This window comes from Carassius carassius, chromosome 11 (assembly GCF_963082965.1).
Source record: "Carassius carassius chromosome 11, fCarCar2.1, whole genome shotgun sequence".
NCBI lineage: Eukaryota > Metazoa > Chordata > Actinopteri > Cypriniformes > Cyprinidae > Carassius > Carassius carassius.
The window spans coordinates 6,350,488-6,367,918 of record NC_081765.1 but is presented as its reverse complement, the minus strand read 5'-3'; the positions used below and the strand labels follow the sequence as shown (position 1 = coordinate 6,367,918).

The 17,431-nt window shown below is 37.7% G+C and overlaps 3 protein-coding genes across 6 annotated transcripts in view; all 3 read right to left on the bottom strand.

Annotated features, from left to right (window-relative positions):
- Positions 1 to 4,951, bottom strand: part of LOC132152689 (disco-interacting protein 2 homolog A-like) — a 120,478-nt gene extending 115,527 nt beyond the window's left edge. For 3 of the 4 annotated variants that reach the window (XM_059561498.1, XM_059561499.1, XM_059561500.1), the window contains exon 1: positions 4,465 to 4,947. In XM_059561498.1, the coding sequence (XP_059417481.1) occupies positions 4,465 to 4,588 (124 nt within the window). In that variant the 5' untranslated portion in view covers positions 4,589 to 4,947. Of the gene's footprint in view, positions 1 to 4,464 lie in introns of all 4 variants that reach the window. The other variant, XM_059561502.1, reaches the window with a different exon arrangement.
- Positions 4,952 to 5,637: 686 nt separating this feature from the next.
- Positions 5,638 to 12,654, bottom strand: LOC132152686 (CASP8 and FADD-like apoptosis regulator). The gene is made up of 10 exons (XM_059561495.1): positions 12,482 to 12,654; positions 10,063 to 10,363; positions 9,867 to 9,972; positions 9,653 to 9,788; positions 9,237 to 9,298; positions 9,076 to 9,139; positions 8,277 to 8,329; positions 8,091 to 8,166; positions 6,517 to 7,033; positions 5,638 to 6,115 (listed from the first exon to the last, which is right to left on the bottom strand). The coding sequence occupies exons 2-10, from the start codon at positions 10,344 to 10,346 to the stop codon at positions 5,986 to 5,988; spliced, it is 1,428 nt and encodes a 475-aa protein (XP_059417478.1). The 5' UTR covers positions 10,347 to 10,363; positions 12,482 to 12,654; the 3' UTR covers positions 5,638 to 5,985.
- Positions 12,655 to 14,553: 1,899 nt separating this feature from the next.
- ndufb3 (NADH:ubiquinone oxidoreductase subunit B3) lies at positions 14,554 to 16,463 on the bottom strand. Its single transcript, XM_059561496.1, has 3 exons — positions 16,304 to 16,463; positions 15,883 to 16,015; positions 14,554 to 14,883 (listed from the first exon to the last, which is right to left on the bottom strand). The coding sequence occupies exons 2-3, from the start codon at positions 16,008 to 16,010 to the stop codon at positions 14,733 to 14,735; spliced, it is 279 nt and encodes a 92-aa protein (XP_059417479.1). The 5' UTR covers positions 16,011 to 16,015; positions 16,304 to 16,463; the 3' UTR covers positions 14,554 to 14,732.
- Between the last annotated feature and the right edge of the window lie 968 nt (positions 16,464 to 17,431).

The window sequence follows — 17,431 nt, the reverse complement described above, 5'->3', positions numbered from 1 at the left end:
GTTGACTCATGTGAGCCCGGCCACAGACAATAGCAGTCCAAGAGTGACCTGACCTTATCATCCCAATCCAGTAATCTGACTGGAACACAGGGAAGAAAGTTCCCCTTAGGCGCACTGCCAACCTTAAAGAGTCCAGGAAATTAAACTTGGAATTCACAAACCAAATTTAACCTCCACTAAGTGCAATATTGTGTTGACTAGTATAAAAGTTGAGTATTTCATGGTCTTTTATCAAGTTTTATTTCCCACAGCAATAACAGACAACATACGCTGTGAAACAAATATTGTCAATAAAACAATATTGGAGATTATTGGATTTTGTTTTACAAGAAAATACTATCTCAGCCTTTCTACTTCAAAATTCCATTTTTAATTCTCAGCTTCTTAACTGTTTGTGAAATTGAGCGAATTCTGAGTGAAAAGAGTTAAGTCAAAGTAAAGTCTCATGTCTCATTTCTCACCGCTGCCTCAGCTTGAACCCTAGCCTGTCATTCTCAGGATGGTGTTTCACAGTGGTTTTACATGTCTTACTATCTGCCTGAGGAAACCTCCAGACAAACTCTTACTTCTATCCTTGCCTCACACTAATGAAAGCTCCATCAAAAGACCACAGAAACCCCCTCAAACGCAGAAACCCTGGAGTGAGACACATCCAGAGCCAGCGATTAAATGAAGAGTTAGTGCTTGTACAGTCTCATCACAGTCCCACACTCCTTACTCAGTGCTGTGTTCCTGGAAGAAACCCACTGAACACACTTGCTCAGCTCAGACCACAAATATGGCAACAAGATGGGAAAATGACTTTGACGTTGCTGCCCAGGGACAAAGAAGGACTAACAAACCCTCAAACAGGCAATTACAAGGCTATATAGACTAGGGGTGAAAAGTTTCCTGCAAAATAAATAAAAGTTTCAGCCTTCACATTTGGTACGTTACCATGCATGGATGTATTCTTTCTGAGGTTTATTTATCCTGCATCCTTAATCAATTCATGATTTGCATTGCTAACCTAAACAAAACCTATATTCTTGAAAATGTGTAATTTAAAAAAGGGAAAAAAAACTGGTGACACTTCAGATTAGGGAACACATATTTACTATTAACTGAGAGTTTTCTCTCAGTAAACTCCTAATTTGCCTCTTACTGATATTAAGTAAGTTAGTAGTTTAGGGTTAAGGGATCTAGAATATGGTCAGGCAGAATAAGGTATAAATATAAGCTTTAGAAGGACTAATAAACAGCCAATAATATGCATGCTAATAAGCACCTAGTTAATAGTGAATAGTGTTTCCTGTGCTAAATTGTTATCTAAGAATGTCTACAGGGTCAGTACAGCACAAATTCAGCCTCAAATGAATCTAACAGGTGCATCGTAATAGTGATGTACAAAACCAAGCCAACACTCAACCCAGTTGCCTCAAATTCTTGACTGTTTTCAGACACTGAGCAATACTATACAGATGTTTGCTATAATGTGTTTTTTGAGGCATCACTACAAACTGGAGGTCTGAGCGATGAAGAAATGCGACAAGCAGGGCCTAGCCGCAGGAGTTAATGTACACAATTTGTCTTCTTGCACTCATTTATGCCCCATCTCTCCAGCGCTGATCCATATCGAGGTCAACAGCTCGGCACGTCTGCTTGGCTCCCTGATCAAAGCCTTACACCCCTGCACCTTTCCCATGAAAGCCATGATAATAACTTCTGGAGGTCAACCTTGGGTCACTAAGATGAGCCCCTCCAACAATTATATCTACTCATTTCTGACTCGAAGCTGTTGGAAGCAATTCTTAGGAATGCCACACATGACATGTCTTGATTTCCTGACAAATATCACTGAAAGAAGTGTCTTGTAATCACACCTGTTTCTGTGACAGCCTTAAAATGGGAGAGAGAAAGTGTCAGGGAAGTTGTGATTTTTTGGAAACTATGCTAAAATTAGACAACTAAGGGCTGCTTCAAGACACATCGAGAGACTGCAAATAATATCTAATTTAGCAATACCCACAAAACATTCTCAAATATCAGTGCATTTGATTAAAGGAGAAACCAAATACAAACTCCAGCCACTGGTTCACAGGAAATCACTATAGAGCATTCTGAACACTTTTCAGTGGGGATTAAAGATTTTAAAAAATCCTTTGTTAAAAAGTTATAAGGCATAATCCAAAGTAGCCAGCTATGAGGTGAATCACAACATTACAAACTTGTAAAATGTAAAAGAAAAAAAGGATTAGAAAATCTGACAAAAAGACAATGACTTAATGACTTTAACAAGAGAAAGAGTGACAATCTGATACAGCACTGTAAATGATGTAAATAAAAATGTATTGTAAGTTCACTGCAAAATATGCTAAATATAGTTTGAGAGTGTAGGGAAACTCTATTACATCATTCACAGTGCATCATGGGATTGGGCGGCTCTTTTGGCACATTTTACTCATCACGATTCTCTATTTGGTGGAGATTTCTTTGCTGAATCATTTTTAAACCTCAAAAAGACTAGAGAAGCAGCCTCGGGCCGGGTTCTCAGGGCCAGATTAACCAAGTCCTGAACTGGGATTCTCCATTAAGGTCTCTAATCAAGAATAATAAGCAGAAAATCCCTCCGTCTAACAGCGCTCTACACTTCTTTTGAGCTAACACACTGAGAACTTTTGGTAGCACATGACATTTGAACCTCTGATGTAGAACTGCAACCCAAATACAACCTGTTTAACTTCAGACTCTACCTTCAGGGAAATGAACCGATAAATTCAGATTCAGAAAATATCAAAACACTATTCAGAAGCCTGCTGTGTAAAATGATTCTGAGGGTCTTGTTGAGTTGGTGACGTCAGCAGTTAAAGGGTAAAGGAAAACAATGCCTATCGGACAGTGTGCAGGACAGGAAGTTATGCACACGCAAACAGGAAGCGGACAGGGGTTCAGCTGCTTTCTGAGACCCTGCTGCTTTTATTTGTGTTTGATATATGCTACATTTTTAACAAAGCAAATATTGAATTTATAAATGTAGGTTTTTTGGGAAGCAGTACTGGGAAAGTTGTGATATTGGTATGAAGTGAGAGCTGTCAGCGGTGACACTGTATGTCAACAGTACTATATGAGGTGCTGCTATTTTGGACTCGCAGTCTCCTTTTAAAACACCACAGCAGAGAAACTTCCCTCAGCCTGCAAGAAACTAGGTCTGGTGCAGCCGTCCCAGAGCTAATCAAATGAAATGTGGGGCTTGAGCGTGAAACTTGAGCACTTCATAGATTTTTGTTAATTCCAGTTAACCGCTTAATACTTTGTCCATGTTTATAAACTTCCATTCAAAAGAGCAAATCAGAGGTGTATTAGCATGTGGATGAGTACTGCCCATAATTGGTTCTGACAATATGATCATTTTAAAAACAGCCCTGTAATTGTAGGAATTTCATTAAAATCAAATCATAGGCTCATTCCCTTCCCTCATAGATGTGCTGGAAGATGTCATGAAAGCGGCACATGGTTGGTCTAACCAGTTCAGCTTGAACTCTTCCTGCTGTGTATTTACACAGAAGACATGCTCCAGTTTAAAAGATTTCAGGACCATTGCAGTTCAGCACATCTGTTATTACATAAAGACGTGACGGCTTCATCTCTATTATCTGATTTTTTATAACTAAAGATGCTCGTTTACAAGTCAAGGTCTTGTGGGATACAAAAAGTAATAAGAATGGATCTTTGACTTTTCATCATTCACTGTATGTCAGGATGAAATATGGTAGATACCATGTATTGATAAAAATGACTTAGACTATACACAAGAACATGTTTGTTTAATCAATATTCCTATCAGCAAATGACATGTTTAAAGGAAAATTTGCAGCAGGGGCATGACATGCAAAGCATGCCGTGGTTCTTGCTGAAATTTCCATAGCCAGACAGCACAGTGTGAATACTGAGCAGCTTCGCTTGTCGGAACAATCCATATAGTTCTACAACCTTAAAATCATAACTATGAATCAAAAAGTCTTGCATTTATTCCAGCTCCTTCACACACACACACATACACACAACGTGACCAACAGGATGATGCTCAGAATGTCTCTGCTTGTTTGCCAAAAGCAGCTTGTTTGGATTAAACCAATATATGACTGGCTGATTAGTAATGCATTGCTTTTAACGGGATTGAATGGTCTTTCTGATCCGAAGCACTGCTGACACAGCACTGAACCCGCATTGCACCTATCATCATCTTCATCGCCGCTTTTATATGTAGGCTACAGAAGGACTGTAGTAAAAACATACAGATTACAGATCAGATATTTCAGAGCGCGTTTGGAGAGGTGTGTAATGGTGTAAAGGTGTGTATGTGACCAACAGCCCGCATCCACAATGATGCATGAACCCTTCGGGAATACTGATGCAATCCCGATCTCTGAAACCCAGTATTTCGCATGGAGATGGCAAAGCTTCACGCGGAAATCAGCGACTCACCCTCGGAGAGCTCCAGCTCGAGCTCCGCCAGCTTCTCGCGCACCTCCGCCGGGAGAGTCATCGCGACCGCCGGCGACGGGTCCAGCATCATCATCAGTAATCCGGTGGAACTGCGTTCTGCCATAATGATCCAGCTGGGTCAGACTGCTCCAGGTCCTCGCCGGCTCAGATCAGCTGGTGGAGGGAGAGAGGCTGGCGGGTTCCGGGCGCTTATCGCATGCAGATGTGAGAAGTGTCGGGGCGGTTGCATATAGGCTGCTGTTTGCTCGGATCACAGATCAAGTGTTCAAACGTAAGATCCACACCCTTCTTCAAGCCGGGTTTAGCGCTGGATGGTCGTGCATGACTGAAGAATTCTTCGTAAAATAAAAGGAAAGTCGGCCAAGTCCTCTCTTCAGCGCGCCGCCTTCGCCATTGCAGCAGAGCACAGCGCGTGAACAGATCCAGCGCGCGTCAGTGATTCCTCTCTCTCTCTCTCTCTCTCACACACACACACACACACACACACACACACAGGCAGTGCGCTTCACTCACTAAACTAACAATAAATGGGCCATTCCTCTGTATAATTAAGTATTTTTCCGTTTTAACATGTTTTATTTAAGTGAATTTCGCTCAGATTTAAAGCGTTCTATCAGAAACATCGTGTAAGCTATTATTAACGTGTCAACTTATGGTAAACATGCATTGTGAAACTTAAAGCTAAATGAAAACAATTCGATAAGTTGCCCTCAAATAGAATAATATAAGTAGTGATTTATGGTAACATTAGCATACACTGTGCTCGAGGTCGTGACACACGGGTTTTATTAGAAACAACATGCTGATAATTCTAAAATATCCACTTTTCAGAAATAGGCTGCTAGTAAAACATGGTAACAGGGTTGAAACTAAGTCAAAGCTCTTTCCTTACTGACAAATTAACATAAAAAAAAGAAAAACTTATCTTAAGGGGTTGCATCTTGACTTCATTACTGATTTATTATTATTATGTCAGTTATGATGGTAACAGGGTTGTACATGTTTGTTATAAAAATAACAAGGAGAAGTTGGAAATACATAGACAGACATATAATGTAAAAAATAGTAACTGGATTTGTGTTGTTAAGACAGTATGTCTAACATAACACTTTAAAGTTGGTGTCAGTTATTCATTAAGTCACTGTTACACACGTGGAATGATAAACACACAGTATGACAATAAATATGCATATAAAATATAAATATATGCATTTAAAAAAACTAGGCTAAAATGTAAATATTTGTATAATAATATAACGCAAAAAAAGAAAGAAAAAAAAGTTGAACAAGTTCACTGCCAACACTGGACAACACTGCCGGCATGTGGACAATATAAGAACTACAATTACAAAACCTGACTGAGATTTATTTACTGAAACACCGCTTATCATAATTGATACAATTCATGTCGACATCATTGTGATGGCCATCGTTCCTCAAACATCAACTGTTCTTGTATAATCACCTCCCTTCACTTAAACGTGAGGAATCATGACAGAATCATGACAAATAGACTTTCTTCCTGAGAGTGTGTCTCAGATTTAAAAAGTAAGAGGATTCTGGAGATTTGTGATTGTGATCGTATACCGCCCGATTCACCGCCATGTGCACATCTACCAAATGAGTCCTCCTGAAAAGAATAAAAATACATTTAGTAATGCTTACATAACGCTTAATAGAGATAAATAACGATTAAATCAAACCCTGGGTCCAAAATAGCCAACAGAGATTCAGAAATATAAATTATGCTGCACACTATATGTTACCAGCAAAAAGTTATATTAGGCTATCATTCATTAAGTATTGTGAAATAGTAATACAATTTAAAATACCTGTTTTCTATTTGAATATATTACTAAATGTTATTTATTACTGGGATGCAAAGCTGAATTTTCTTAAGTAATGATGCTGAAAATATGTATTTTTGATCAAATAAATGTTTTGAGTTTTGGTGAGCATGAGAGAAAAACAAAAACATAAGAAAGGTCATTATTCCAATCTTTTGACCGGTAGTGTATTGTAGTGTCTTACCTCTTCTGGCCCTCAGTTAAGGAGGATCTCAAGGCTCTCAGGTACACAGAATGATGGTTTGGCACCTCCAGCTGTTGTCCTTTAGTCAGGCAGTGACTCCAGAAGATGTCCGCGTCCACTGGGACGGTCCTCTTGGAGCATAAGAGCCCAGGTGCGTCTGTCTCCAGCTCTCCACCCTCCTCATCTTCACAGCCCATACACCCAACACACCTCTGAGCCTCGGACTCTTCATAGCTCTGGATAAAGAAGAGTTTAGGCTTGCCTGCCAGGCCCGGGCAGGAGTCTGAGGAGAAGAGGCGTCTGACAGTGTCCAGGTTCAGTCCTGGACCGTGAGAGTCAGTGGCCAGCAGGTCTGACGAGCGGCTTCGGCTGATGACGCAGCAGATGAACGCAGACGCTCTGTAGTGCCCCTGCTGATGAGCCACTTCCCTCAGAGCAGACTGCACGTCTCTCACACTCAGCAGCTTGTGCGTGATCACATGAAAGTTTAACGCCTGGAATGTTTGCTCCAGCTCATCTGTGTTAGAAAAGAGAAGCTATTACCAAACGGTAATGTGATTTCTTTCACAACTAAGTATTACTAATAGTACTAATCACCAAACAGATATGTAGATTCAAATGACTTCCAATTTTCAACTCACTTAAAAAAATTAAATTACATTTAATACAAGGACTGGTCTTTACAAAAGGGGTGGCGTTGGCGCAGTGGATAAGACACATGCCTTTGGTGTGAGAGACCCGGGTTCGACTCCACTGTGAGACACCAATGTGTCCCTGAGCAAGACACTTAACCCCTAGTTGCTCCAGAGGCGTGCGACCTCCAACATATATAGCAATTGTAAGTCGCTTTGGATAAAAGCGTCAGCTAAATGAATAAATGTACAATTACTAAATGGAAATGGCTCATCCTGTAGTGTTTTGGTGATTAAACTAAAATTTGTCATTACAAAAAATAAAAATAAAAATAATAAAATAAAGTTTGTGCTAGTAACAACAATAGAATAGTAGGTTTTGCATCAACCACTTTTAGATTTTAGAAAAAAAAATTATCCACACTGAAAAATAGTACCAGATTAAAAATGTGTTATTTACAGTAAAACTGAGCTTTTTTGGGGTCAGTATGATTTGTTTTTGTTTTTCAGCAAGGATGCATTAAAATGATGAAAAGTGAAATGAGATACTTTTGAATTATTATTTCATGTTCTTTTGAACTTCATGATCCTCAAAGAATCCAGAAAAAAAAGTATCATGGTTTCTACATAAATAATAATCAACACAACTGTTTTTAACACTGATAACAATAAACATGTTTATTGACCAGCAAATGATTAGAATGATTTCTGAAGGGTCCTGTGACACTGAAGACTGGAGTAATGATGCTGGAAATGCATGAAAATTACATCTTAAAATATATTCAAATAGAAAACTGTTGTTTTACATTGTAACAATATTTGACAATATTACTGTATTTTTCGATCAAATAAATGCAGCCTTGATTTACATAAGAATCTTCTTTCAAAGCCCCCAGACTTCTGAAGAGTAGAGTGAACTACATGAGATGAGTGATTTCTCACCTGCTTCAGAGCCGACACAGTCTATGATTAAACACACTCCTCTGGGCTCACTCTGCATACTGTACCCGTCCTCCTGCTGATGCAGATCAAATCAGCACATCTTCATCTGTTATAGATTATTGGTTTGACCACGTTCAACACTTGATAGATATATATATATATAATAAAATTAAATAAAAAAATTACCTGACAATAGGAGCGAGAGCCAAGTAGTTCCTTCTTCACTGTTGTCGGTTTATCTAAAAAATGTAATACAAATTATAAATAAATAAACTTATTATGTTTCATAATAGGGATTTGTATAATTATAAAGAAGCATGGCAGCTCAAAAGACAAGAAATGCACTGAAGTTGAACAATATTTATATAATTACACAGAACATTCTGCAGCAGTCAAATGTTAGGCACACCTGCCTAAATATATATTTGGCACATTTTTTCAGTTTGAGACACAAATACTAAACAACTCAAGTTACCTGTAAGTACATAAAAGTACATGTTATATCAAGCGAAATGCTCTATTTAAAAAAAAAAAATTTTTACTTTTACAACTAGTCAAACACAATTGTCTGAATGAAGGATTAAAAAAAAATGCTTGTGGTCGTGTTTGTTTGTGCATTTTACATTTAGTGAATGAAAATTCAAACTGGCAAATCACACTAGTGTTACAATTCAGAAAACTTTCGGAACATCTGAATGCATCTTTTTGGCTTGAATTGTAACATTTTTTATTATTGTTCTTTTTCTTTTTTTTCTACATTGTAGTGACGATAAACTGTGTGAATCTGAAGTGACTTTGAAGATTTCTGGTCACTTCATAATTCCCATACCTCCATTTGTGCTACTTCTAGTTTTGATGAATTAAGTAATAATGGAAATTGTGAGGGGAGACAATGAACATAAATATAGAGAGACAATGAGAGGTTTGCCCAGACTTTTCACTGGTAGGGTATTTCCACGTACTGTCCGTATTTGAATGAACTCACCATAGAGTTTGGAAATGGGCCTCACATTACAAGAAGCTGTTGAGACACCAAATGAGCCACTTGGCTGTGAATGACACAAACAGTGACAGTGAAGAAATGATTATTCAAATATGAAACATTTGAAGTTGAAGCTAAGACAATGCAACCCAATGAAATCTCACTGAAGGCATTCGGCAGAACTGCAGTCTGTCTGGAGGCGAAGATCCTTGTTTGGTCATTAGCACTGCAAAAACAGCTCTCAGTTATTAAAAAGGAAACCAATACAAATTAACTGGCTGATTTAGTTTGGCTGAAGTTATTTTCCTATGTGACAAAAACTCACTGGGGCAGTACCTTTTCAAAAGGCACTAATAGGTACCCTTTACATACAGATATGTGCTTTTAAGATACTAAAATGCAAGTAAATATGGTACAAAGGTTACTGTCCCAGTGGCAGTTTTTGCTACTTTTTTTTTTCTTCTTAGATTTGATCATGTTAGGCTATAGCCTAAACACATCTGAATGAGGCAACACGCCTCATGCTTAGTGTATCAAACAGTTGCATCTACAAAAAAATCAATAACAACATCATTCTTACCTGTCCGCTGGTAGTGACTGATCTTTTTAGCTAGATCGGCCCTATGGATGGACCTCAGGCAGTGTTCGATCAAGTCCATCTTCTCACTGGAGAGCTGGTCGAGTTTCTCCAGCTCCACTGCGACATCTAAAAAACTCTGCAAATAAATGTTTAACAAAAATCATGACACATTTCAGTTCCACACATGAAGAAAGCAGCCTTCAGGACATCATACCTTGGCATTTTCCAGTTTATGTTTGGGTAAAGTTCCTCTCAGCAAGAACGCCAACGACTTCAGGTCCTCTGTGTCCATGTCCTCACTAACATCAGCCATCAGTACTCTAAACACACAAACGTCCAGGTTAAAACCTTCTCTTGAGCCCCATATGGGGCATAACTGGAGATTCACAGACGGGATCAGAGAGCATCACCTGTATTCTGACACAGAATGGTTGTTTTTCAGCAGTCCCTCAACCGTGCTCTTGTTGGTGCTCAGCACTTCTCGCAGCAGATCATAGCGTTTTATCTTCAGAATGAGCTCCATGAGAAACAAGTAATCCATCCTCGTCTGACACAGTAGAGTCCGTAACATGCCTCTGGGATCTGTAGAGAACTTGTCCGTGTCGAGAGTGCCGCACAGGTAAGAGATGCGCTTGCATTCATCAGTGCTGAGCTCATCAGTGATCTGACTGATAGTGTGATACAGGCTCGACATTCTGCTCCAAAATGACCCTGATGAGGATAAAAACTGCCATTATGAAAGGAAGAATCTTTTTAGGTCACACTTAATTGGGAGTATATAGGTCATTTACAAATATTTAGGGTTTTAGAGCATCATTCCTTGTATTAAAATGGTGAGCCAGTTCATTTATTCTATAGAAGACCTAATGCTTTCAGTTAGATGGCACGGATGTGACTCAGCATAGATAGATGCTGGTAATATGGTTTATCACCCATCATGACTCAGGACACCCAAATGACTCATATTGAGGGTGTTTCAACCTCTTAAAGCGGTGGTTCGGGATTTTTGACATCGGACCTCATTTTTAGGTCTGCCTGGTTGTTATTCATCAGTGGAGACATTTTTTTTTTTTAAATTATCCAGTCCTTATATTTGGATAGTTGGCCGATGCTAGGCTAGCGCGAGTCAATGGGTATATGTTAGCCAGCCATTAAAAACCGTTTTACCCACTCCACAGTGCACAAAACGCAAATCAATTATAACACTAGACTATCGATGCAAATGTCCGTTGAGAGAATAATGTTAGAAATCAAACTTACCTTTCATCTCAATGATCCTAAAGGAACTAGTTTCTCAGCCGCTGCGGAATTTTACTTTGCTCCGGTTAGTAATGATCAGTGTGCCAGCGGCAGGTAAATACACTTGCGTCATGTGTGGACCGGTCACTCGGTTGCCTAGGTAATCAATATCACTCCGCTGCTGCTGTCGACAAGGCTTATGATTACAGGGAACAAATTATAACTAATGCAATGTGATGAAAGGTAAGTTTGATTTCTAACATTATTCTATCAACGGACATTTGCATCGATAGTCTAGTGTTATAATTGATTTGCGTTTGGTGCACTGTGGAGCGGGTAAAACGGTTTTTAATGGCTGGCTAACATATTCCCATTGACTCGCGCTAGCCTAGCATCGGCTATCTATCCAAATATAAAGACTGGATAATTTTTTAAAAAAAATGTCTCCACTAATGAATAGCAACCAGGCTGACTTAAAAATGAGGTCCGATGTCAAAAATCCCGAACCACCCCTTTAAGACCCTTCATGCATACTCACACGAGGGCATTATATTTTAGTGACAATGACAACTATACATGAGCACATTCAGGGCTTTTCTAAATGTTTGGATGTTTCGCCATCACCGCTTCCTCTCCTTGGTCTTCAAAAATGTTTGATATTAATTTAGTGACACTCTTATAGAAATATGATACTATTTTGTAATTATCATTTAAATCGGACTAATTTTTAAACTGTGTGTCATGAATCAACATCAGGAAAATGTCATGGGGTTTCAAATCAAAATATGACTTTCTGTTTCGAAACAGGACGTTGATTTCATACATATGAGGACACAAGGAATAAAAGAATGTTTATAACTTATTTTGGGAGACACCACAAAGGAATAGGGTAAGAAATTATATTTGATTATTCCTATGAAATATTATGTATTATCATTTAAATCTTGTCAGTTATTACTCCAATTATTACACTTCTTTTTTCGTTACATGTTGCCCCAAAAAACATCAATGTGCAAATTGTATTTAGTTTATTGATACATTATATATAATAAGAAAACCTGTTTATTTCCATTTTACACACATTTTGCAGAAAGAAAAATGGTATATCAAAACATTATGTTATAACATAGTTGAAAATTATCTTTATACAAAGTTTGTTACAAAACAAAAAAACACCTGAAACCTAAAAATTTATTGATTTATTATTAATAATAGTTATTTTTGCCTATGTATGTTCATTCATGCCTTTTTATTCATTTTAATTGAGTGCCGATGTCTTAAGGACATAGTATAATAGTAATAATAGCAAAGCTGCCAAAATAAATTTAAAACCAGTCAGTTACAGAAATGCATATTTTAAAAGCAAAAAAAAAAAAAAAATCTCCATATTATCCATAGGCTACTTTCTAGCACCAAAGGTGTGTATTACTACTATATGTGTATGCCATTCTAAAACTATGATTAGATGCGCGTTAAAGTTTTGTGAATACGCCTCTTTAAAAAAAACCTATATGTGGCTACGTGTTTAATGCGGCGATAGTCAATAACTTCAAATATTCTCGCATTAAAAGACTAAACTGTAAACCTTACCTCAAGAGAGCTGTTCTTCTGACTGAATGGAGCATCTGCTCGCGAAGAAATAGCGCTGAAGTGGAACTTATACAACTTTGTTCCATGACACTTTACTGCTCCGTTCCAAATAGAACAAAGAGGAAGTGTGAAACAGAACTTCCCTCTACGTCATTCAAATACGTAAATATAAGAGAGAAGTCTGTCTGATAGAAATTTGTATATTTGATGTAATTTTTTATACAGAAAACAAAAAATTGAATAGTAAAGAACAACATATTATACAATTGTTTATTTTGTTAGGAAGATTCCATATACATAAGAAAAAGTGGGCTCAATGTAAACCAAATTTTGTACATTTTATAAATGACTTCAAATTATATATAAATCTCTTGGAACAAACAGAAAACAAAAAAGCACTGAAAACATGTAATGCTCTGAAATCATTGAAATGTATGTAACTTTTTTTCTCTCTCTCTTTTTCTCTCTCGCTCTCTTTTCTCTGGCAGCTAATGTTAATTTGAATATGTGAATATGTAATACCTCATGTTCTTGTGGCATTGAATTAATAAAGCATTAAAAAAAAAGAAGTCTATCAATCTGTCTGTCCATATATCTATCTATCTGACATCGTTGTACACGAAGTTCACGGTTGTATTACTTGTACTGATGTGCCTGCATTTGTTATGTTTGAAGACATTTAAAGACGTACATACTTCTCTTGGTCAAACTGTTATATAAAATTATTCTATGAACATTTTCACTATAGAACAAATGCTAGAACAAGTCTTTTACAAGCTACACTTCATATCACCTAAAACAGCAACTAAAAATGTATTGGATATGAAAAACCATGTCTAGTAAGAGTTTTAATAAGTAAGCTCCATCTAACTTCTGGTAACCCCTTCCTCTCCTAGTAGATATTTCCATTTAGCTGGCAGAGAAGTCAACAGACAAAAAGTTCACCTAAATGATATTTTACATACACATTTCCCCATTACATTAAATATTAATCTTTCAATCCAACTGGCAGCATCTGTGCACACCAGAGACAATCCTTCTGATTCATAACCCAGTATGCACAACAAAGCAAAAAGACACAGACATACTCTTTAAGCACACAACAGTACATTATATATACACTGTTAAATGTTTCTGTTCATTTACACCCAAAGTCAAATGTTAGGCACACCTGCCTAAATATATATTTGGCACATTTTTTCAGTTTGAGTCACAAATACTAAACAACTCAAGTTACCTGTAATTACATAAAAACCCATGTTAGATCAATCAAAATGCTCTGTTTTTTTATCTTTTTTTTTTTTCTTTTTACAACTAGTCAAACGCAATTGTCTGAATGAAGGATTTAAAAAAAATGCTTGTGGTCGTTACAATTCAGAAAAGGTTCGGAAAAATCTGAGTCTTTTTGGCTAGAATTTGTAACTTTTCACAACATTTTTTATTATTTTTTTTCTACATTGTAGTGATGATTAACTGTGTGAATCTGAAGTGACTTTGAAGGTCACTGCATAATTCCCATACCTCCATTTGTGCTATTTCTAGTTTTGATAAATTAAGTAATAATGGAAATTGTGAGGGGACAAAATGAACAAATATAGAGAGACAATGAGAGGTTTGCCCAGACTTTTCACTGGTAGGGCATTTCCTCGTACTGTCCGTATTTGAATGAACTCACCACAGAGTTTGGAAATGGGCCTCACATTACAAGAAGCTTGTAAAAGAAGCAAGTAGCGTGTAAAAGGCTGGTTCTAGCATTTGTTCTATAGTGAAAATCTTGTTTGACCAAGAGAAGTATGCACAACAAAGCAAAAAGACACAGGCATACTCTTTAAGCACACAACAGTACATTATATAAAGAATATTAAGGTCATAGTCAGAATATGATCTTAGATTTGCATTCATGTTAACCTCATCATATCCAGGAAATGTACCTCATTCAGGAAACGAATATGCAAATCACTGGTACTTGTACTTATTTAAAGAATAACATTTTATGATAATAATTTCAAGTTTAAGCTCTAAAGGTTTGGCTATAATAGGCAATAACCATACAACAAACATTCCCAACCCAATTCAGTTAATTTATATTTATTTTACAGAATGGTGAAAGGAAACATAACGATGAATGAACACAGGTATTAGGAAACCTCTCATGGGTTAACGTCTTCATGGACAGACAAAAACAGGCTTAAAACCTGCAGCAAACACAGAGTCCAGCAGCGCCTGGCTCTTCTGAGCTTTAGCCAAGCTATTAGTGCTCTGACTTCTTTGGAGGAAAGAAAGCATACTCCACTGCCAGTGCCACTGCAAACGCTGCGAATCCTGTCTTAAAACCGCGGAGGAGAACGTCTCGGAAGGTAACTGGGACGCCAAAGCTGCCCGTATATCTCCACGCCTCGTTCCTGCAGAAACAATTAAAAAAATAAATAAATAAAAATAAACCACTGCTGATGTCAGATGTACAGAACATTTTTAAATATTTAACATTTTAATAAACTTTTTATAACACATTTGACTGTTTGACGATAATGCAAGTCTGAATGCACTGAAACAATGGCCTACAAGTCACTTTAAGAGAATTCCTGTTCAATTTAAAGCGATAGTTCACCCAATATAAATGAAATTAGCTGAAAATGTATTGCCCCTCAGGTCATCAAAGATGTTGTAGACTGTTGTTCTACATAGGAACAGATTTGTAGAAACAGCATTACATCACTTGCTCACCAGTGGATGCTCTGCAATGAATGGGTGCCGTTAGAATGAGAGTCCAAACTGATAAAAAAATCACAATAATCCACACCACTCCAGGCTAGGGGTGATGCTTTTACATTTAAAACCTCTTGATGGATTTGTTTCTTATAAACACACACCTTTCCACATCAGAAGATGTTAATTGAGGGACTGGAGTCGTGTGGGTTATTGTGATGTTTTTATCAGCTATTTGGACTGTCATTCTGATGGCACCCATTCACTGCAGAGCATCCACTGATGAGCAAGTGATGTAATGCTACATTTCTACAAATCTGCTCTGATGAAGAAACAAACTAATCTATATTATGGATTGGGCATGAATTTTTCTTTTTTTTTTTTAGCAAATGTACATTTTTAGGTGAACTATAGCACTGCGCTATAAAGCGTAAGGTTGGGGGTTCGATTCCCAGGGAACACATGATATGTAAAAATTGATAGCCTGAATGCACTGTAAGTCGCTTTGGATAAAAGGGTCTGCCAAATGCATAAATGTAATTTTTAAATCACTTATATAATTGTAATCGCAATGCAATGGGGTGGGCCAGAATTTAAATGCACACTACATATTCAGATAATAATGTCATGGTGCATGTTATAGAGGACTCCAGAAAACAATTCAGGAGCAAATATCTGAAACTCTGTGATGTTACCGAGCCCAGGGGTCCCTGAGTCCTCTTCGAGCGAGTCTCTGCTGGGTGGCTTCCAGCGGCGTTCCTTCCCATTTCCACACTCTGTAGTCTGGCATGGACAGTTTGCCATGTCCGTGATCCCCACCCATGACTGCTGTTGAAGACATCATATCATTATTCATGCAACATTTGCAGAAATAAAATGCATATTTGGAGACTGCAACGGATCAGTTATTTGAACTTAAATTTCACTAATTAGCTCTTCAGTCGTGTTGAAGATACAAACAGAAACAACACAAGCGAACCAGCTTGTGACAACTACGCCGTAAGCACAGACTGTTTTCAGTACAAAATAAGTCCTGCCTCTAGTTTAAACTAAAGTAAACTTACACGAAAAGCAGTGTAAATCTTTTGCAAGTGTGTTAAATAGCAGAATATTTACCCTTTTTTACAGCAAAATGACCTCCAACGTGAACGCGCAACTAATCCTGGAAGTTCAGTTTCTGACGTTACTTCCTGTGACAAGTTAACGTCACTGCGCTTTCGAAATAAATACGAAATTATACGAAACGGGTATACATATCGTACAAATGTATATACAAACGTTACATTGCTATTGAAAAGATCTGAACTATTCGACGTTTTTGATACAATGACAGAACCTTTATTTTGACATTATTTTCCAACTTCCTGTTCACATGTACTGATCAACGATTGGCGCATGCGCACTTTCAGTTTCCAAATCAATGTACAGAAACAGCCAGAGAGATATGGCTTTGGACAGACAGGGTGAAGTGGCGACCATGTCGAAATGATCTTGTTATATGTTCACAGAAGTTTCTTTAATAAATATAGATATTTTTCCCCACAGGCATTAAAGTAAATACGGTTATATATTCCTAGTGACCTTGTAAAGCGCAGAAAAAGGAGGTTGTGTGGGTTTCAAGTTCCACAGATGTGCGGTCCTTCCCTTACTTTGAGGCGCAGCTGCTGCCACGCCTGATTACTATTATTATTATTTTTTTGCATATACGCACTATATTTTTCATACATTGTCAGGAGGAAGTACGTGGCCTGAAATGTGTTGATTATAAACACTGATAGGTGACCACAGCATGTCTCTTTGCGGTGACAGTTGAAGTATATGTCTGACCAATTAAAGGAAAATAAAGGCTGAAGTGTGCCATCCTCCAAGGATCAGAGGTCTGGCAAAATCCCCTAAGTCCTCCAAAGAGACGAGTATAAATTATGTGATATCTTCTTGGGTGTAGAGTATGTAATGCAGCAGTGTAAAGAGACATCCCACGATCTTCATGAAGCACTTGCAGTGAGAGATGTGTGTAGTGTCTTCAAATTTATATCTGTAGCCTGGCAGGAATTTCATAAAGGTTTGTTAAAATTACTTTTTGTGGTATTGTGCAGGTGGTCACAGCTCACTTACGTGTGTGTATATGTGTGCATTTAAACCCTTTACAAACGCTGTAAATCAGCTGAACCAGGGCTTAAATGGACCCTCTGCTGCTCAGATAAAACTACAGCTACCAGAAACCTGACAGCGTGAAAGATGGAA